Source organism: Urocampus carinirostris, chromosome 17 (assembly GCF_059441175.1).
Source record: "Urocampus carinirostris isolate Australia breed hairy pipefish chromosome 17, RoL_Ucar_1.0, whole genome shotgun sequence".
Taxonomy (NCBI): Eukaryota; Metazoa; Chordata; class Actinopteri; order Syngnathiformes; family Syngnathidae; genus Urocampus; species Urocampus carinirostris.
Window position 1 is genome coordinate 30,748,671 of NC_142365.1, and position 21,813 is coordinate 30,770,483.

The following is a 21,813-nucleotide window of genomic DNA, read 5'->3' on the forward strand; positions in this document are numbered from 1 at the left end:
TTTGCTCGTGGAAAACATATCAGAATAAGTTTCTAAAATGAATACATTACAAAAATATACAGTTACAAATACATATTATGCATGGTTACACATATTTACAAAGAAAGACGGTACACCAAGAGAGTTTTCAAAGCTTTAATAATAATATTATAACTTTCATCTCAAAACCGTGCCTGTGAAGGGTAGCAAAACGCTACTAGCAACACGCTCGCCACACATTAAGCAGCTCTGTTAAAAAAAACTACCGTACTTAAAGTAAGCACGGTAAACCGACCTCATCTTCCTTCTTATAATTGACGTCATCAGAGTCGTCTTCCTCCAATACGGGAAAGAGACTTTGTCATATAGACGTCGTCCCAAACTCCCTCATTCAAAAACGCGCTAGCATTACGCTCGCAAAGTGGGTTCTATATCGGACTGCTCGATTGCGATTAGCTTGAAAGTTGGGTCATGTGCCTTTCTTTTTGCAATTTGCATGATGAGGATATGTCTACGCTAATTTAATTTGTGCACTAGCTAAGTTGCAGCTTAAATCTTACCTTTTGTACTCGAGCGCCGCTGGCAGCCGTCAGAAAGATTACATAAATTGGCCGCATCACTGAATAATCCGCAGGGTTGAAAGTTTGGGAAAAAAGTAGCGGCTTATAGTTCGGAATTTACGGTATTTTGTTGAAACAACATTGTTTAACTAGTTTGCATTAAGACTTTTTTAAAATGCTGTCCTGCTCATTAGCTTGCAGGGATATATTAAAATTGGTAAAACAGATGCCTCTAGTTTACCCAGAAAAGGTTAAAAATGCTACATTACTCTCCTGCAATATCATACAATGTGACTGTCCTAAAAAGTAGCTTGAATAAATGCTGCAATCTGCAAAATATTAATGTTTCATTTTTGCATTGTTGGACTTCTTTTGCTTACCGTTCAGCCAGTATTTCATTTTGATGTCTGGATAGGGTTAATTGCGTGAAATTGCCTGGGTAATTAATGCTGAAACCAGCAAAGTGATAAGGATTGCAGTGTCTATCAAAAAGGATACGAAATTTAAAAGTCAGGTAATATTCTCATGCTTTCGAGTTGTCTTCTCGGTTAGGCATTGTGATATTGAGAGTGAATACACACCTAGGCTAAGGCAAAACACTTTTATCCACTTGAAGCTCAACAGCAATAACCTCATTCACCCCCCTCAGCCAACATCCTTGTTTGCTTCCTTTTCACTCACTGTTCTATTTATGGCAGCGTACCCCCAAACACACACGCACAAACATGAATTGCTGAAGGGCAGGTAAAAAGGAAAGTCGACGAAAAATTGAGTCAAAACGAGACAGAAAGCAAGACTTTAGTGCTGTTGCGTCGTCAAATCACTCTTCAAACAAAGCACAGATCCTGGTTGCGTAGATAGATAGATAGATAGATAGGTAGATACTTTATTCATCCCCGAAGGGAAATTCACATTTCTAGCAGCATCCCTGAGCTGAGAACAATCGAAAAATCGAAAATAACACGGGAGCTGCTGGAGTGGCTGCCATTCGTGACGGCGCCGGAAGAAACGATTCAATTTGAATCATGTACAAACAAACAAACAATTGAATCATGTATGGTTCATACCGGCCGAATATGAACACAAAACTTTTCTGGTTCTCACCTGTAAGGCCTTTATTGTTGACATATTCCTTTAATATCATAAAAAATATGTAAATAGCATGGAAATAAACGCGCTTTTAGAGGTAATGTTTACATGTGGATACAAATCTTTATGTAACTCAAGACCCCTGAACTCTTTTTAATATGTGTTTCAAACATAAATGGAAAGCTGGAAAACTACTAATTATACCATACGATGACAGAATTAAATTAATTACATTATATTACTAGTTTGGGACACTTTTAATGTTTTGAAAACTTTTTCAATTCAGTGCACATTGTGCTGTTCGTTCAGTGCGTTTCTTGGGTCCCAGAGAGCCGCTTAAAAGAGCAAGCCACAGGAAATTCTGCCATTCTTTTGACAAAAATGATGCATTTGTCAGTCTACTTTCACCTCTGCCTTAGTTTAAAAACTGTATTTTCGGACTATAAGACACACCCAAAGACTCCAAATGATTAAGAAACGTGAATTTTGTCCACCTTGTTTGTGGACAAAATTAGAAATGCGTTTACATATTTGTGCAATTATAGATCAATCGGTACATTTTATCGCTTACCAAAACTGCATAACAACGGTGGAAATGGGGATCAAATCCGATAGCAAATGGTAAGAGCACAGAATTCTATCCTCCAGGGCCATTTCTAATATGTGTGGCCTGGATTACATCTCACAATGCTTTTCTCTTCAGTCTCTGCAGAACAAGCAAATTACTTCCCACAATGCCTTTCTCTTCATTCAATTAAGAATCTTGTGCATTTTGTAAAGACTTTGCAATTAGGCAATACAATCCTGTATTTCAGTGATGCGCAATCTTTTCTGTACAACAGATCGGTTTAAATGTCTGACAATATTGCCCAGCCTGCCCCAATGATAACATCAACAATGTGGTACTATGGCTAAAAAAAAGTGTGATTAAGAGATAAAAGCTAATGTCTTTTCATGTTATGTCTGGATCCCCTGTGGTCTAGAGGATAGGATCTGGGTATCCGGGTTCGAGTCTCATTGCTTGTTATGCACTTGTGATCAGTGATATATTCCAATTGATCAATCAATATGCACATATAGTACTTTCTTATTTGTTGTGCAAAACTAGCCCTTACTGAAGTTTTAAATCCTTGCGCCTTGTGGTCCGGTGCGCCTTATATATGTAAAATATACATCACAAAAGACTATTTGGGGTGTGACTTATGAACCTGTGCGCCGTATTGTCAGAACCCTAACAGACGGTGTACCCAGACGCGTAATGTTTTCACGCAAGCTTTATTTTACGGGACTGGGGAAGTCATGCGCGTGAACACAAACGCCATTGATTCGGCAATCACTGGGCGGAAAAAGTGAGACAGAGAAGTTAGGTGCGGTAAAACAGGAAGCCAGGGGCAGACGAGATCGAAACCGGGCAGGACAAACGGGATCGATACACGAGCAGATACCGAACAGGACGCAGCAAACGGGATCGACACTAGATACTGGATACACGAGCGAGATACCGGACAGGACGGGACAGACAGGATCAATATCTGATACTGGTTACACGAGCAAGGTACCGGACAGGACAGGACAGACGGGATCGATACCGGATAATGGTTACACGAGCAAGACACCGCACAGGACGGGAAAGACGGGATCGATACTGGATACACGAGCAAGATACCGGACAGGGCAGGACAGACGGAATTGATACCGGGTACTGGATACCCGAACAAGATACCGGACAGGGCAGGACAGACGGAATCGATACACGAGCAAGATCCTGGACAGGACTGGACAGACGGGATCGATACCAGATACTGGAAACTGGGGCAAGATACCGGACAGAGTCAAAATACACGTCTTGCAAGTGCAGAAGTTCGTTGACTGACTGACAAGGAATGAATGAGAGCACTGAGTTTAAATAGGAGGGGACTCAATCAGGCAACAAGCAACAGCTGGCGCCAAACAAGCGGCCCAAGTGAGGGCAATGGGCAACCGTGACAAGTATAGTGCAAAAAATCGGCATTAAAATGTCTTGAATCCAATTTTCCAATATCTTGAAAATATAAACACGAACATTTGGTCATATTTATCATTTGTCCACATCATGTAGTACAAAGTTGTTGTTTTTTTGCCCAAAAAATGTGTTGTTATACACTCATAATTGGTCATGAATACAGCTGTGTGTGTTTTTTTTCTAAAGTACTACTCCGAACCAAAAAGTAAATTTTTCAGGCATCACGATAAAAATGCTTCATGAATGTAGTCAAGTCAAGTCATATTTATTTGTATAGCCCTTATCACAAAAAGTCTCAAAGGGCTGTACAGAGCACAACAACGACAAAATAACTAGTAAAATATAACATCAGCTATATAAAAGATGTTTGGAGGAACGGAAATATGTTAAGCAAATTATGTAAAAACTAAATGTGTAACTTGGTTTACATAGAATCCAAATGCCAAATATGATTATATAAATGATAATAATATTGTAATGTAAAGTCCATACCCAGGTAAAAAACCTATTTGGAGCTAAATAGCAAGCCAAAACAGTAAAAAAAAATAAAATAAAATGTTAGCTCGATAGCATGCAAAAAATAAAAAAGCTAGGTAGATAGCTTGCTAGATAGCTAAAATGTACGAAGATAGCTAGCTACAAAGCTTAAAAAGTAGCCAGATAGCTAACTAGAAAAACCTGCACATTTTTTGCTCATTCGCTTTATGTTTTTTGTACCACTAAGAGGCAGTAAATATTACACACGGTCCCTTTAAAGACTAACACTGCTCCAAATTTGACACTCTAAGCGCTTACCTCCACAACATTAAGGTTGGTTGTGTCCAATATTCTCCATGGACAGATCAGGGTGACCTAAAACATAAAAAAGGAGAAAAAAATGTGTCAATAAAAATCAAGGCCCAAGTTCTTTGAAATTAGTAGTTATCTGCCATTTTTGACCGAGGATCCATAATGTACTGTAAACATCCTTTTTATTTATTGTTGTCCAAAAACTTTGGAGTGTTCTGTTTTTCAGATGGAAAGTTTTCAACTGGACAAAAAATGTGATTAAAAAAATTGTTTAAAATTGCCTCTTATTCATGTGGTGTTGGTCTTAAATTTGATTTCAAAAGGAATTACAAAAAGTCTTAAAATGTTGTCGACTAAACTTGCTTTGAGCTGTTGGCTGTTTGGCATTTAGGTAAACTGATATTGTATAAAATAATATGAAACAATATGATTATGGCAGTCTACTGTATAGGTTTTCTGACAGCAATACCCTCATATTACATTAGGAAAGAAAAGGTTTTAGTTTGAACAATTTTTATTGACACTTTTAACAGCAAATAAACAATGTGAGGTTTGAACAATTTTTCTCAACACTTTTAACAGCAATTAAACATATTCACAATTTCATTATATCATTATTTTCTAACAATCTGAGGTTTAGATAGATCGATAGATAGATAGATAGATAGATAGATAGATAGATAGATAGATAGATAGATAGAAAGATTCATCCCCGCAATTCACATTTAAACAATTGGAAAGAAAAGGTGGGTTTGGTTTTTTGGTTTAACAATTTTATTGACACTTTTAACAGCAATTAAACACATTCACAATTTCACCATAAGAAAAGGTGGGGTTGGGGTTTGTAAGGTTTATTGTTCTATATTCTTTATCAATTATCCATTATCCGTTATCGGTCAAATCATAATACGCTACAAAGCCAAGGGGCCGAGACACTTGCTCTCAGCCAAGAGGCTGAGTCAAGGTCCTAGCCACAGAGCCAAGCAGCGATCAGTGCGAATGCACCGTTCCCGGAGGTACTGCAATACCGGGCCGATGCTTGGAGTGGACAGATCAAGCTCTTATTCCATCTCCCGATTGCAAAAATCAAACTTACAGCATTGCTGTATTTTGGGGAACTTCTGGATGATAGACAAATCCAGAACTTCTAGAAACTATCGGTGGTATTGCATCGTTCCCTTTAAGCCACAGTCTATTACCAGTTCCTCAATCAATTCAGAACCACAGTATGAAGTACACAGTCCAACAACAACAGAAAAGGTTTTTTTTTTTTTGAACAAATTTATTGACACTAATAACAGAAAACAATCTTGACAATCTCAACAGCAATCAAGCACATTCACAATATTATATTACAACAGAAACGGTGGGGCATATGCTATGCTATTTGAAACTAAGACAGATCAGAAACACTGAAAGAGAAAAGAATGTAACTGCAATATTTTGTCTCCTTTAAGCGCTTTTCCTGAGTGTGACACCACAAGGCTTTGTGACGAGTTTAATGGACGATCGAAGTGATGTCACACTTCACCCCTTTCATGAAAATAATTGAGTTGCCGGTTTTAGCAGCTTGAGCTTTGAATTCTTACATATCTTACGCATCACATGGCATCATAGACACTTTTATCCTTTCAATCTGTTTTCCGCGCTCAACTGCACAAATGAGCGAATGTAGATTTTTTTTTCTGTCATGATTACAGAGCGGCTGGCTGACTTTGGCGTGTGCATGCCTGCCCCAGCGGTTTGTGGTCAAGTTGTGAGTTTCCAGGGTGTAGTTCAAAGAAAGGCGGTGTGACGTTGAGACTCGGTGAACTGCATGTTTCTTGTGCCTTGATTTTCATTGACACATTTTTTTCCCTTATGTTTTAGGTCACTCTGATCTCTCCAACGAAAATCTTGGACACAATCAATCTTAATGTCGTGGAGGTGAGTGCCTAAAGTGTCAAATTTGGAGCAGTGTTAGTCTTTAAAGGGACTGTGTGCAGTTTTTTTTTTGCTAGCTATCTGGCTACTTTTTATGCTTTGTAGCTAGCTATCTATGTACATTTTTAGCTATTTACTTTTAGCTACCGAGCTTTTTACATTTTTTTGCATGCTATCTAGCTAACAATTTTTTGGGGGGGGTTAACTATCTAGCTCCAAGTAGTCTTTTTTACTTGAATATGAACTTTGCATTACAATAATATCATTTATATAATCACATTCTGCATTTGGATTCTGTGTAACCCAAGTTACACATTTAATTTTTCCATATTTTGCGTAGCATATGCATGTTCCTCGTCCTTTCTGTTATATTTTACTAGTTATTTTGTTGTAGTTGTTGTGCTCAGTACAGCCCTTTAAACTTTTTGTGATAAAGGGCTATACAAATAAATATGACTTACCCATTTTTCCATTTACTCACTGTGAGTGTCCTTTTTGTGAAATTACTATTCAACAAAAGCCTTTAATTCCTTTCAAACATAGCACAACAAGCCAAATATATATTTTTTAAATTTATATTTTGATGCACATTTTTGTATGCTATCTCATACCCAAATTTACCCCCAAAGATTTTTCAATGTCATTTTTTTTATTTCATTTTTAAAATTGGTTCAAAGATGGAAAAAAAACCCCAGAAATTATTCATTTTTATTTTTAATTATAATTTTGAACACAGCTGTGGATTAATGGTTGGCATGTCTGCCCCTCAGTTCAGATGTGTGTTTAATTCCAGCTATCGGCCTCCTTTTGGGGAGATTGCATGTTCTCCCTGTGTTTGTGTGAGTTTTTTAGGCACTCTGATTACTCCCACGTTCCCAAAACATGCAGGGCATGTTGATTGGCGGGTCCAAATTGTCCCTGGGGTGTGAGTGTGTGAGTGAGTGAGTGAGTGAGTGAATCAATGAATTGTCTGTCTCAACCAGTTCAGAGCTCTAGCACCCCCACAATCCTAATGAGGATAAGTGGGCCAAAAAATAGATTTAGGGTGTTTAATATACACTGGAGATCAAAATGTGAGAACAACTTTTTAAAAATTGAATAATTTTGAAATAATACCATCTTTACTGCTCAACCGTTTTAGGGCATTTTGTTGTGTCTATACCATGTTACTTCAACACTTTCACAAAATGGATAAGGCATTTCGACAAAAAAACTCAATTTTGCCAAAAATGCACTGATCAAAATCAGAGAACACTTTCAAGTGCCTCCCACTTAGTGGTGCTAATCTAGCACATGGTGCTAATGTCTTTGATTATATGTCGACCCGTATATAACTGGCATTATAACTGCCAGATTTACTGACTTTGCAAGATTGTGGGCTGTTCTAAAATTACTGAAAGCTTCCGGCAGCAGGTTGTCCAAACAAAAAAGAAACGTATGACCTAATCAAGCATACAGGGTTGGGTAGGGTTACTAACTTGATAACTTTCAATTACTTTTGGATTACTCCAATACCAAATATGCTAATAAAAGACAAAAGAAACTAAATATGAATAAAATTATGACTCACAACACGTGGTAAGCTTTCTCACCTGGCTTTGATCTCTTTGATCTCCGGCAAAACTAACATAGTTTGTGTGTAAAAAAAGTCTGTGAAAGCTGGAGGAGGAACTGTCATGGTTTGTGGCATGTTTTCTGCAGTAGGAGTTGGGCCTTTTGGATAGCTACATAGCCCAATGAATGCAAATGTGTATCAGAACCTTAACATCACATGGTTCCTTACTTGCGCCCATCGCCCGATCAGCCTGAAGTTTTCATGCAGGACAATGCTCCATGTCACACAGCAAAACGGGTATAGGATTTCCTTGAAGTTAAACATATTGAAATAGTGCCACGGATTCCCAGACTTGTGGTCTCAACCCGAAAGAGAACCTCTGGTATATCCTTGGTGACAAAGTTATGGTCAAGAAACCCACCTAATCACCGAACTGAGGAAGAGGCTGGAAGAAGAGTGGACAAAAATCAGAGCACAGCAGTGTGGGAGACTACTGTAGTTCTATCCTGTGGCCGCAGATGTGCTGTATTCATTCACAGCGTAGCTCTGTACACTTCGCACTAATTGCTGACCTCTGTAACCGTCAGACTTTTATTTTCATTGTTATTCTCTAATTTTAATGAGTGAATTTTCTGACAAACATCATTTTGTGAAAAAAGTACCTTGATATAGACACAACAAATTGTGCTTTCACTGTTAAGCAGTGAAGATGGTATTATTTCAAAATTATTGAATTTGTATTTATTTTGATTTATATTAATTTTGATCTCCATTGTAGTTTGAATAATGTTTCCATCATTTAAAAAAATAATGTATCTGTAAAACCTAACAATTCCTTTTGAATGTGCAACTATGTTGTTATTAATTTATTTTGTAGGAAGGTCATCGTGAGATTTGCCCGGCCATTTTAATCTGTTGCTCTGCCGCGTGAATAATGATCTTGGAAGGTCGTGAAGCTAAGCCTGAGATGCTGCCGAGGCTCAGACTTTGAAAACAGGTATGCATTATTTCGCATTGTATATACAGTGTTACCTATTCTTATGAGCTTAATTTGTTTCAGGGTAATGCACGTAGCTCAAGTTGCTAGTCTAATGAGCTATTTCCCCCCCCCAAAAATAAGTGACCTTTCCTGAACACCCAGTGAACACTAAATAGTTATAAAACATATTTTCCTTATTACTCAAAATATGAACAAGATAATATTGATAAAATAATGTGGTGGGGCAGAGGCGCAGGAGTATAAGGGGTGCCGTAGGAGTTATGGCGCATGACTTTTGATGATACGTAAACACCAATGTACTTTTAAAAGAAAGTTAACTCAAAAAAGGACATTTTTTTTGCTTGTTTTAGTTTTCCTTCATCACTTTTGTTTTCCCTTTTAGCCAGACTAGCAACATTATCACTTTCTACATCCATTTGCACCGCTTATCCTCAGAAGGGTCACTGGAGCCCATGCCAGCCATCCTCGGGCAGTGGGCAGGAGACACCCTGAACTGGTTTCCAGCCAGTCGCAGGGCACCCAGAGACAGACAACTCACTCGCTCATTCACACCTAGGGACAATTTGGACCGGCCAATTAACCTGATATGCATGTTTTTGGAATGCGGGAGGAAACCCGAATGCCCGGAGGAAACCCACGCAGACACAAGAAGAACATGCAAACTCAACACGGGGAGGCTGCGGTAGCTGGACTTGAACCCTGAACTTCTGCACCGTGGGGCTGCGCGCTAACCACCCAGCTGCCATGCCGCACCACTTTCTACGTGTGATTTGAAAAAACAAAGGAGATCTGGCTCTGAGATCTGGCTCTGCCTCCTTTTCAAAATGTGACTGAAATGCGTGACTTGGTGCTGGGGACTCGCTGCTTCACAATTTTACTTCTTGGCTTGGTCACTCCCAAGAACACAGCGCTCCTGTTTTTCTATTATTTCTTGCTTTGTTTCAATCGTCATTCTTTTTTCCTTAAACTCTTTACCCTTTCCAGAACTCATGGCTAAGGTCACAAAAAGTCACAAAAGGAGGATGCTAAAAAATGCGGTTAAAAAGATGCGATCAAAACAAACTTGCTGGTACTCGAGAGGTAGAACCAAGGCTAGGAATCATGTGGCTGAAGGCGGGAGGCACATGCGTAAACTGGACTGAGCTAATTGGGGTCAGCAGTCATGAGTGGTGTGCCATCTGGAGTGGTCTCTTGTGGTAGCCTCTGGGACTGATTTTCTTCGAAAAGCGAGCTGGATTTAAAAAGAAATATATATGTATATATAAATTGTTATGGTGCTTGTATTAAGAGATACCACTGTACTTTGTTATATCTAATTAAATGTATTCATTTGGAAAGATCCATTACAAATAACTATCCACTTTTCTCTGCAGTTGCATAATGGGGAACGCGGAAAGCCAAAATGGCGAGAATGCCTTCCCTGGCCTCTCAGTGGGCCACTTCTCCCGAAAGCATACGTCATCACGCTCTCTCCGCCTGTCTTCTGCCGCCAAGCGCTCTGTGGCCCGCCGCCCTCGTCACTCCCTGTCAGGCAAGCAGACCGAGTGCCACCGCAACTCCGAAGCCTCCACCCGGTCCTCCAGCACGCCCAGCATCCCTCGTTCACTGGCCGAGAGTGGCCCGGGAACTCCGGATGCCGATGACAACGGCGGTCACAGCACGGCTGACTTGGCCGTCAACCCGCACTGGACACAGCGCGTGGCCATGGGTTTAAGCCCTGAGGAACACCATGCTTCTGCCTCGCTGGTGCAGGACGATGAGCTGTGTGTCTTCAAGAAGAAGCGTTCAAAATCGGCAGACATGTGGAGGGAGGACAGCCTTGAGTTCTCACTGTCGGATCTTAGCCAGGAACATATGACCAGTACGGAGGAAATAGTGGACGGAGGGGACGAGGAGGATGAAGAGGAGCAACTAAGCCGGCCAGCCAGAGGATCCAAAGGTAATTAAGTCAAGGGTGTTGTTTTGGCATTGTCAAAGGGGGACCTGTCCCCAAGCGATATGAATTAGAACATTGTTTTGTACCCGGCAATATTATGTGATCACATTAAAAATCAATGCTTTACCCAACAGCGCAGAAATCAGTTAAGTCAGATTCTTTGCTAAAGCAAGGACACATAAGACCAACGTAATTGGCTTTGCCTCTCCTGTATTTCATGGGAGACTCATGTTTGGTTGCTTAGTTGGCTTTTAGGTGTATATAGCGTTGTGTATCAGCAGTAGTGAACCGTAGGCGGCGCGTGGCCAGGGGGCGTGGCTTTCAGAGGAACAACAAACCAACGTGAAACCAATGGGGCAAATGCAGTTGCGGTTTGTTAATTTCACACCCAGGCCTTCAGTGATGTCTTACTTAGTCTGACTTGAACAAAAAGCCACCCAGTTACCATCATTTATGGCATCACAGTTCAGGAAATCTGACACAGAAGCACATAAGCCATGGGGGTCACATCGCCTGAGTCGTGTACAACACAGGCTACTTTCTGGCGCATTTAAATCTCAATTAACCTGATACAGCAATTCATATGTTTCTCATCTCATCTCATTAGCTACACCGCTTATCCTCAGTAGGGTCGCGGGGTTGCTGGAGCCCATCCCAGCAATCATTGGGCAGTGGGCAGGGGACACCCTGAACTGGTTGCCATCCAATCGCAGGGCACACGGGGACAGACAACTCACTCGCTCATTCACACCTAGTGACAATTTGGGACGGCCAATTCACCTGAAATGCATGTTTTTGGAACGTGGGAGGAAACCGGAGTGCCCAGAGGAAACCCACGCAAGCACGGGGAGAACATACAAACTCCACACAGGAAGTCTGGAGCTGGATTTGAACCCACGCAGGAGGTTCCCAAGACATGAACTGTGCCGCACATGCGCTAACCACCGCACCGCCGTGCTGCCCCCTTCATATGTTTCATTATACATAATAATGTAAACATATAAAAATATGAGAATTCAAAATTAATTGTACTAATTGTTTTGGCTCCTCATGAGACCTTGGTTCTCTTAAGAGACCCATCTTGAAAATGGCTTTGCAGGTATATCTGCTACCAATCTTTTTTGTCATCTCCTTCAGCCACAGTGGGTTAACATTTTTAATATGACACATTTAAAACACTTAACTTAAATAAAAAGTCAGATGTATCTTGGTTTATCTACATAAGGCTGCTTTCGCTTAACTCAAGTGAGTATCTCCATTTCTTGTGTAAATTTTGTGTAAATTATAACTATAACCTTATCCTCTTTGTTTTATAACCTTATCTTCTCTGTTCCTTTATCTTCTTGGGTTTTTTACCTCACTGTGAATGTGTGAACCTGGAGTGTCATGCCCAATTTCGTTGTCACAATATGTTAACCCATTTTGTAGCAATGACAATAAAGGTATATTCTATTCCATCTAAACAAGACGCATATATGTCAAATTCAACATAAGGCCTTCTTGCTGGCCTTAATGTCACCATCTCAGGATCTGTTTGGCAATTGCAACTATTTATCAGGTACATGTGCCATTTAGTGCTTGGACGCCAGCACTGTTGATTCTGTTGGTCAGATTTCATACAGGTGGACCAGACAGGCTTTCTGAATTCTGATTGGATAAAAACTGTATAAATGATATGATGGAAAGTATCAAATATAGAGTATAATTATAAACTTATATACACTTTTGAAAATTACATTTCAAATGAAATGTTCTTTGTTACAATTATGATAATGATGTCTAGTTATATTATACCTAGAGAAAAGCTTTGCTCGTCCTGACGGCCCACCACGGGGCAAACGTCAGCATGTGGCCACAGAATTAACGGTAACAGTTTTCTGAATTTAAAAAATTTTAATCGTATAATTATTTTTCCCATACAACATGCCTCGCATAAGAAAGAAACTGTCTGTCCTATACTGCTGAGTTGAAGCTAAAGTCACAAAAGGCGATGAAAATATGAACAACCTGGAAGAAGCAATACAGTTTGGTGTCAAATAAAAACAATGCTAGACAATTGAAATAAAACACTAAAACTTAATGATTTGTTCCCTGCCAATGCTAAGACCAAACCTATGCCCTTGAGTAATGTGAAAAAAAAATACCGTGATTAAAAAGTACCATGATTGAATCACATGTCAAATGTTCTCGACTGCTCCACATTTTAATTTTAATGGTATTAAGTAACCCCTTACCGTTCCTGTAAAATTCACCTAAAATCCCAATACAAGACTTATTCAAAGTAAATTGAATGCTGTTCTTGAACCTTTTTAGCATAGGGAGTGTTTTTGTCTCTTTTAAAAGGTAACACTCTGACGTTTTGTCCCAAATTGAAATGATTATGTGCAAATGCTACAAACATTAAGTAACCTGGGTCAGAAGACACATGCCTCTATTTTTTTGCAATCAAATGCCTGCAGATAGGTGTGGCATGGGAATCTTAGCTGGAAAAAAAAGGTGAGACAATAGCTTGAAGCCTTACCTGCTCCCAGGTAAAATTTATTCACAATCTGAAAAACATTGTATTTTACACCATTTTCTAAGGGTAGGTTTAGGCGCTTCCAAAAGTGGCCATTTAAAAACGACAAGTTTACAGCTCGAAAAATTCTGCAACCGAAGTCATTCAATTATTATGCACACTTGCGGGCGATGATCACACCTAAAAATGGATCCCAGGTTGCATTTAAGCATGTTCATTTTCATCTTTGATCTGAATATACCCCTGGAAAACGGCATTAAATTATGTTAGGAATTTCATTGGCTAAACAATGTGTCAATCATCTTTTGATTCAGTTACTATTGACGAAACATATTCGGAGCTAAAGGAGGCGATCTTAGTTTCATCGAACAGGCCTGTATAGGTTAAAGCAGGCTGTGGCCAGTAAAAAACAGCCTGCTATTGGCCAAGAGTTGTGTCAATAAAACTGCTAGAGGCTAATGGACATATTAGGAACATTTTACGAGTATTTGTAAAGTGAAATTATGTCCAAGAATGCAGAAATTCTTGTAGGCAGATTATTTTATATCTGACGGCATTATCATGTCTTTTGGAGTAAATATTTTACACGGTTAGGTTTTCTGGACTGTCCTGGATGTAAGTAACAAAGCCTTTATCAACTCTTGAGGATCGCCAGTGGATGTTATTGGTGAGCTAAGCCGGTTTTATAGTATTTGGTTATCATGTTTCAGGCTGATCACGATATTTCTGTGATGAGTACATTTTAAATTGATATATCTCGAAAATCCCAAGTTTTTAAGATTCATTGATATGTGGCATGAAGTATTTCAGTGACTTGTGACTTCATACAGACACGTATTTGGTTATCAACAGTCCGGCGGCCCAGGACGTTATATACTGACATAGTTTTCCTTGTATTTTTTTGGATGTGTCAGGTTCAGCGGAGCGAGCCTCATCCCTGGATCACCTGTGCAGCCACCGAAATGCAGACATCAGGGCCCAGAGGGGGCGCCTCAGAGACGCAGAGCTGGATGGCAGCGGCGACGAGCCCGAAATGGGACACGCCTCTCGTATCGAAGAGGATGGCAGCGGCGCGTACGGAGCCTTTACGCTTCCCTGCCGACGCTCACATTGCCTCTCAGAGGGTCTGGGGGGGCTCGGATTGTCGGTTGCTGAAATGCCGCGTCCTGTTTTTCAGGGACGCCGTGCACAAACCACACAGGTGAGCATTCAACAAGCAATTTAGTGTATTTTACGGACTATCAGGTGCACTCGAAAACCCCAAATTGCCTAGAAATTTAAATGTGTCTTTTGTGCTCATATGCCACATTTACCACATTTGTGCAATTCTTAAAAGTACATAAATCATTGTCCATAATGACATAACAATGGTGGCAATGGAGATCAAACAGAATCCTAATCGCCAGGCTGTTAGTGGTTCACTATTGCACGACATTGGATGCACCCTGAACCGAAACCCGGATTGCGGCGGGAAGTGCGCTGAATTCAAATCACTACACCACAAGGGATGCAGACGACCCATGAGAAGCATTATTTCTTATCTCACTATCTTTAGTCACAGTACCAGATATATGAGAGAGAAAAAACAAGGTGATTAAAAATGAGTATAAAATATTGTTTCACTATTTCTCAGCTCAAACTAAGCAATGTAACGTTTAGTTTTTATTTTGGGGAATAACAACAATGCCTTTCCCTTCATTTAGTTTAGAACAACCGGATTACTTCACACAATGCCTTTCTCTTTATTCAGACTTTGCGAGTCGGCGATACAATTCTGTGTTTCAGTGGTCCCAAACCTTTCTTGTACCATGGACCGGTTTATTGTCCGACAATATTCTCACGGCCCAGCTCTAATACTATCAATAATTTGGCACTGGGACTAAAATGAGATAAAACTTATGGTTTTTCATGTGTACTGGGCTGTATCCTTATCGGTTTAGTGAATAGGATCTGGAGCTCTCTGCTGTGATTTGGATTTCCGTTGTATCCATCCATCCATCCATTATCTGCACCGCTTAACCTCAGTAGGGTTGCGGGGGTGCTGGAGCCCATCTCAGCTATCTCCGGGCAGTGGGCAGGGGACACCCTGAACTGGTTGCCAGCCAGTTGCAGGGCACACAGAGACAGACAACTCACTCGCTCATTCACACTTAGGGACAATTTGGACCGGGCAATTAACCTGACATGCATGTTTTTGGAATGTGGGAGGAAACCGGAGTGCCCGGGGAAACCCACGCAAGCACGGGGAGAACATGCAAACTCCACACAGGAGGTTTGATCTCACGACCTCTGAACTCTGCCGCACACGCGCTAACACTGCGCCGCCCTGCTGCCCCGTTGCATCCAGTTTTAAGCAATTGTGATTAGTAATGTATTTTGACTGATCAATGAATACACAAATAGGGTACCTTTTTAATTTATTTTTTGCTACCTTGGCCATTACTGTAGTTATAGTTCCATGAGCCTTATAATTTGGTGCGCCTTATAGTGCGGACAATTCCGTAAATGATTGAATCTACAAAAGCTTTGACTTTACATTTATATATTATGCTTTATGTATGTAAGACTTTCTATAAAACAAAAAAACAAAAACGTTTAGTTTATTTTTAAATGATTTACTTAGAACAGAAAGTCTGGATCTGGCCCCAGAGCCAAACTGAGGATGATATCCCTGCCTTAAAGATGTCGATAGAAGAGTTGAGAGATTTTAAAATATATTACGATTCAATTCTTTTTGTAAATTATGTATGTGCTTAACTACAAGTTCAAGTTTTTAAAAAAAATAAATTGAAAGCAAAAATGAAAATAAACTATTAATCTGGGAACAAATGTTTTGCTCGTTTTCAAATTTATGTTTAAATGTAACTTACATTATTTTTAGGTTAATCATATAATAGATTGCATTCTAGACAATATTCCTAAGAGTATTAAATATTTTTCTTAAATTATCTTTATATTTTATGATTTTAGACATTTTATTCTTCTCATAAATGTGTTTTTATTCTTTTCTTAGAAGATTATTTTTTTCTGATGATGAATTAGTTTTTTTTAATCACTATTCAAATGTAATTTTCAATCAATTATCTATTTATCAGCGAATGTGGGCTGGCCTAGATACTGTGGTCCCCCATATTTGTACCCATGTCAAACAAGCCGATGCACTTTTATTTTATTTTTTTATCTAATTTGTTTTAAAAACCCTTAAACACAATCAGCAGTTTCCCTTATTGTCACAATACTGGAGAAGACCACAAAAGAAGAAGCACCCTTCCCAGAAGCCCAAGTTGCACCCCAAGTGCTCATCACAAAATCACCCAGTTGTGTGTGTGTGTGTGTGAGTCTGTATATGTATATCTGTGTGTCAGGAGGGGTTGTGTAACATCTATAAATAGACGCACAAGGCGGCAAAACATAGAGGAAAAAGAACAGAGTGTCTCAGTTTCTTAAAAGATGAACTGTGAGCAGGATGCTCAACCTCTCATGGAAAACTTTCCAAGGGAAACGCCAGCGAGGATGCTAATGTACTAACAAAAACAGATGCAATGGTGCGACTTTATACAAGCACCTCCAACCACGAGATTTAGATATACTGTATAATGTTTTTTAACAATAATGTCGCTCGCGATTGCCCCTTGGCAAAAATGTAACCTAACCACGTGACTACTCCATAACAGACAGCAGTAACCTGTAGGAAACAGTAGGTATGGCCAGCAAATAGTAAAAAACAACAACGAAAAATCTATACTATTCAGCACCATTGGCAATGACTGGTCAAATCTGACTTGACTTGAACTAAATTGTCCTGACTTTAGTCCACACGATCTGCACCACTATTTTGTAAATGGAGTATCCCCATACACGAGTGCTGATCTAAAAGCTAATAAAAGTCTGGATGCTTACCAGTTCTTTGTAGCTGGTACGCCTTGCTGTGTTTTGTTGAGCGGAAAAATGCACACCCCGGCAGGAGATGTCCCCTGCGCAAACGTTACTAAAATGACTTGGTATCTAAATTATTGGGGAATGTAATAAAACAGTAAAGCGACTGGCAAGCTACATGCTAGAGTCGGGTCCCCGCGACTTCTGCAAGGTCTTTGTGATGATTAAAATACAAGAGTCACAAATGTAGTGTTTTTTCACGAGTAGTAGTTTTGAGTCGTTTCATGCGTAATGGGTCTGGCGTTGGTGACTACCCAGGTTCGGCAGTGGTGGTTTAAGAGTTGTTGGCCTAGAGCAGGGGTGGCCAACCCGGTCCTCAAGAGCCGCATGTCCTGCATGTTTTGGAGGTTTCTCAGGTGATGCAAATTTTAAGATTGTTTGCAAGCTGTGCGGGAGCTTAATAATGACCCAGGTGATTGGGATCACCTGTATTTGAACAAAGAAACTCCAAAAACATGCAGGACATGCGGCTCTGCCACGAGCGGCTGCCTTTTCCAGCAGCTGCCCAATTGTTTTATTGTCTGCTCCTATCTTCGGCGTTTTTTCTTCCCGTTTTGACAACTACACTATGGATTACTTCTATCCTATGGACATGGGTTTTAGCGCACAATAGATGTGTGTACTCAAGAAGTTTCAGCTCCTTGCCCTAAAGAATTCTCGTGCCGGCGTGATGAAGGGGCCCATGGTGAAAGGACAGCCGGAGCTAGCGAAGCGGCTAGCGGCGTTATAAGTCTTCGGTACCATCCGCAATTATGGTAAATGCGAACTCACGACCAAATAAGATCATCAAGTGCGGGTGGAAAACATCGAAGCGCACAGGGAACGCAGTTGCTGTGTTTTGCGGAAACGTGGCTCACGTTTAGCATTCCGGACGCTAACGTGTAGCCACCCGGAGCTACCTGGAGAAATCCGGCTTCAACGTCGCTAAACAGAGACACGAAAGCCGGGGGGAATCGGAGAGGAGGCGGACTTGCTAACACGAGGTCGTGTATCCCTGGATTTTCACAAAGAAAAGATTTCCATCTGCCGCAGGAATGTCGAACTTTTGGACTGGCGTGACGTCATCCGCTCCGCTACAAGCACCCTAGGGCATCATGTTAATCTGTTAATAAACAACGGGGTAGACTGCTGGAAGTGTGAATTTCCCTACGGGGATGAATAAAGTATCTATCTATCTATCTATCTATCTATCTATCTATCTTGAGGACCGGGTTGGCCACCCCTGGCCTAGATGTTAGCTTTCTTTTCTGACGCCGCCTCAGTTAATTCCCATACGTGATAAATATCCAGGGAGCACCCGCTAGTGATAAGCTTTTCTTTGCACTCTCCTGACTTCCCTCAGAGTCCGATTTAATTGATGAATTCATTCTCAATGTAATGAGCCACTAAAGGCACGGGCTGTACCTTTCGTTTAAGTGGCCATTTGTTCACCCGGCTGCTTGACTGAGCGCTTACATCTGCCTATTAAAGTCGTGCACACACTGGAAACAAACTGGAAACTTTGCCTCGCCTTTATTGGCTGATGCCATTAAAACCTGCTTCTGATTGGCCAGCGCTGCTAAACCACAAAACAATTCTTGTTGGCTAAACACTACATCACCCAAAATACAAACTAAAACTATGAATCCTTGAAAAAAATGCAACGGTTTGCGGTTTCACTATGTATAAATATATGTAAGGTTATATTCTTCTGCCGTCATTATTGTCATTTGTTTCAAGTAAAATCCTAATTCAGGTGCTGACCGCTAGGGTGCTTCTGACGTCTATCATGGCTCTCATTCCGAAGGCAACGTGACGTCACGTTCAAAGAGTCAATACATAGGAAAGTTCGAGACCGCTCGTCGCTTGTGACTGCTTTCCACCAGCATCAACTGGTTGGTTTGCATATACAAACTACTACAGGCAGAAAAAAAATAAACATTTTGCTGTAATTTTTTTGGTTGTGTATGTTCATTTTAGGTTACAGTAAATTTAATTTTATGGTACAGTAAGTGTTTATGTATCATTAACAGTCTCTCTTTCTAATTAATGATTGCAAATTCTGTTCATTATGTTACAATACAGTACATCTTACAAACACAGTGCAGCACCTATTCACTCACAGCAAGAAAGACTATGTAGAATGCTGCAACAATATTGGCAATCAATGATTACCTTGTCGTCTTGTTACCAGTGACACACTTTAAAAAAAAAGAATTCCCGTATACAAATTGTTATATGGCCTACACAATGTGAAATTATCAAAACCGTATGAAATACAGGGTAAATGTATATGTTGAAAGATGTACAATCTCCGTGACTTCTCCTTGCAACCGACCCCCCTTCCTTGCAGCATGCGCACACATTTGTTAACGGTGCTTATAATAAACTATGGTAATTGCTCATAATAAACCCGCATTTTATTTCGTTAATATCATCTTGATACTTGATACTTTTTAATGTACTTTTTTTAATGTCTAGTATATGAATGTGTTTTTAGTGATCAAGAAGTTGTGTTTTATAGCCATTTGGGTTTCACTTTAATCCTTTTGGGACATTCGGAGCAAACCACTTGTTTTTTGATTATTTCATATCGGAAAAATGTGCTTCTTAGACAAGACACTTTAGCAATCCTGGAATGAGTAGACTCTCAAGAAGAGGTACCACTGTGCTTAATTTTCCATAATTGGCCACCTTGGGGGTTATGATAACACGTGTCGACTTCATAGTCATCATGCTGATATATTCACCTTGATTCGACACATCGTCATTCCCCAGAAGATAAAAATCCTGAATGTATGTCATGACAGGACATCTCGGCCGCCTTGGGCGAAGGCAGTGAGCATGGCGACAGCGGCATTGACGGCGGAGCGGCTGAAGCAGCGCTGGACAGTGAGCTGTTGTCGCGTCGCTGCAAAGCCATGTCTGCCTCTTTCTCCGTGTATTCCACTGCCGAGGGCGTACTCTTCCGTGAAGGCAGCGACAGTGGCAGCAGTAGTGCTGGTGTGGCGGACGCCTGCGGTGGAGGAGTGTACGAGAACTTCCGCAAGGAGCTGGACAGTCAAAACTGGGTTAGTCTGAATTGTGGTTGGACAGAAATATTGGGAAAAAGCGTGGACCAAAATAATGGTAGTTTATACGGTGGTCGGCAACCTTCTCTAGAATAAATACGTAGCAAGTGATTGGAAGCAGGAACTAAGGGAGGGGTGCTCAAAATAAATGTTATTTAATCACAAATCCAGGAACAACCAAAAAACAAGGTTTCAAAAGCAAATAACATGTCCAAATAGAATCAAACCTAACAATATCCAAACCAGAAACAAAAAACAAACCAGAAATGGAAATGTAAGGAACTAAGCTACAAACAAGGGGTCACAAAACAAATAACTCGTCCGAACACAATCAAACCTAACAATATCCAAACCAGAAACATAGACGAAAATAGGAAATGCAACTCACCCAGTTGGCACCCCCTGGGGGAAGGTGGCATGCCAGATTGTAACACTTTTCTGTACCATGGACCGGTTTAATATCTGACTATTTTCTCACGACCCGGCCAAAGAATAACTTTAGTTATATCAACAGTAATGATAATAATTATAAGATCCACAGGGATCTAGACAATATAGGAAAATACATTATATTTGATCTGCTCATTACACTATTTTACTTATGAAACCATGGCACCACATTGCACATGTTTTTTTGCTGAACTCTTTACCATAATGCTCTTTTACTTCGTTGTACAATGTGGCACCGTGAGTAGAAATAGTGTGATGAGTCGACAAAATGCAATGCCAATTCCCCTCACAATTACAATGCTAGGTGCCTGATGTTTACGATCCGGCGTTCTATTTGCTGCTATCTGGGATCAATTCCTGCTGCATTAAATTCTGAGAAAATGCTAGCACATTGCACAACTTTGGTATATAACCTCAGTACAACACGCAACAAACTTTCTGCAATTCATTTTTCTTTCACCACTGTCTTATATGAATGTTTGTGAAAAATAAATGTTCAACCTCAAATTTTCTTTATAGTGGTTTTAATGACTGATTACTGTAGTAGTGAATATAAGTTTTGCTGAAAACTACACTAAACATTGAAAAGAGGAATAACAGATGCAGAGACACAGCAATTTTACCAGATCATTCCTAACTTTTAGGCGCATCAAGGCCATGAGCGCCCGGAGGAAGCGTGCTCGGCAGTCAGCGACGAGCTGAGCAGCAGCACGCTCAGCAGTGCCTACCCTTCCGAATCGGCGGTGGCCGCGGCCTCCCCCCACAGCACGGTTCGCAAGGCTGGTGCTCTGGCCGTCAAGAACTTCCTTGTGCATAAAAAAAGCAAAAAAGTGGAGCCTGCCGCAAGACGCAAGTGGAAACAATACTGGGTCTGTCTCAAAGGTGCGTCAATAAAATACAACTCAGTCCTTGTGACCTTGAACCGTGTTCCCTGCTTGCGGCGCTGCATCCGGGATTTCCATTTTCTATCTTGGTTTAATTTCACGCCGGTATCCTTGTCTAATCCATTTCATCCTTTTGAGCTGT

The 21,813-nt window shown here is 40.4% G+C and overlaps 1 protein-coding gene and 1 pseudogene across 5 annotated transcripts in view; one reads left to right on the plus strand and one right to left on the minus strand.

Annotated features, from left to right (window-relative positions):
* tiam1a (TIAM Rac1 associated GEF 1a) overlaps nt 1-21,813 on the plus strand; it is a 111,558-nt gene that overhangs the window by 24,716 nt on the left and 65,029 nt on the right. For 4 of the 5 annotated variants that reach the window (XM_088321752.1, XM_088321754.1, XM_088321755.1 and 1 more), the window contains exons 1-7: nt 5,990-6,175; nt 6,289-6,345; nt 8,775-8,894; nt 10,271-10,836; nt 14,266-14,552; nt 20,077-20,337; nt 21,432-21,669. In XM_088321752.1, coding sequence (XP_088177878.1) covers nt 10,278-10,836; nt 14,266-14,552; nt 20,077-20,337; nt 21,432-21,669 — 1,345 coding nt within the window. In that variant the 5' untranslated portion in view covers nt 5,990-6,175; nt 6,289-6,345; nt 8,775-8,894; nt 10,271-10,277. Of the gene's footprint in view, nt 1-5,989; nt 6,176-6,288; nt 6,346-8,774; nt 8,895-10,270; nt 10,837-14,265; nt 14,553-20,076; nt 20,338-21,431; nt 21,670-21,813 lie in introns of those variants that run through there. The other variant, XM_088321753.1, reaches the window with a different exon arrangement.
* Nucleotides 5,414-5,577, minus strand: LOC148349778 (U2 spliceosomal RNA; annotated as a pseudogene).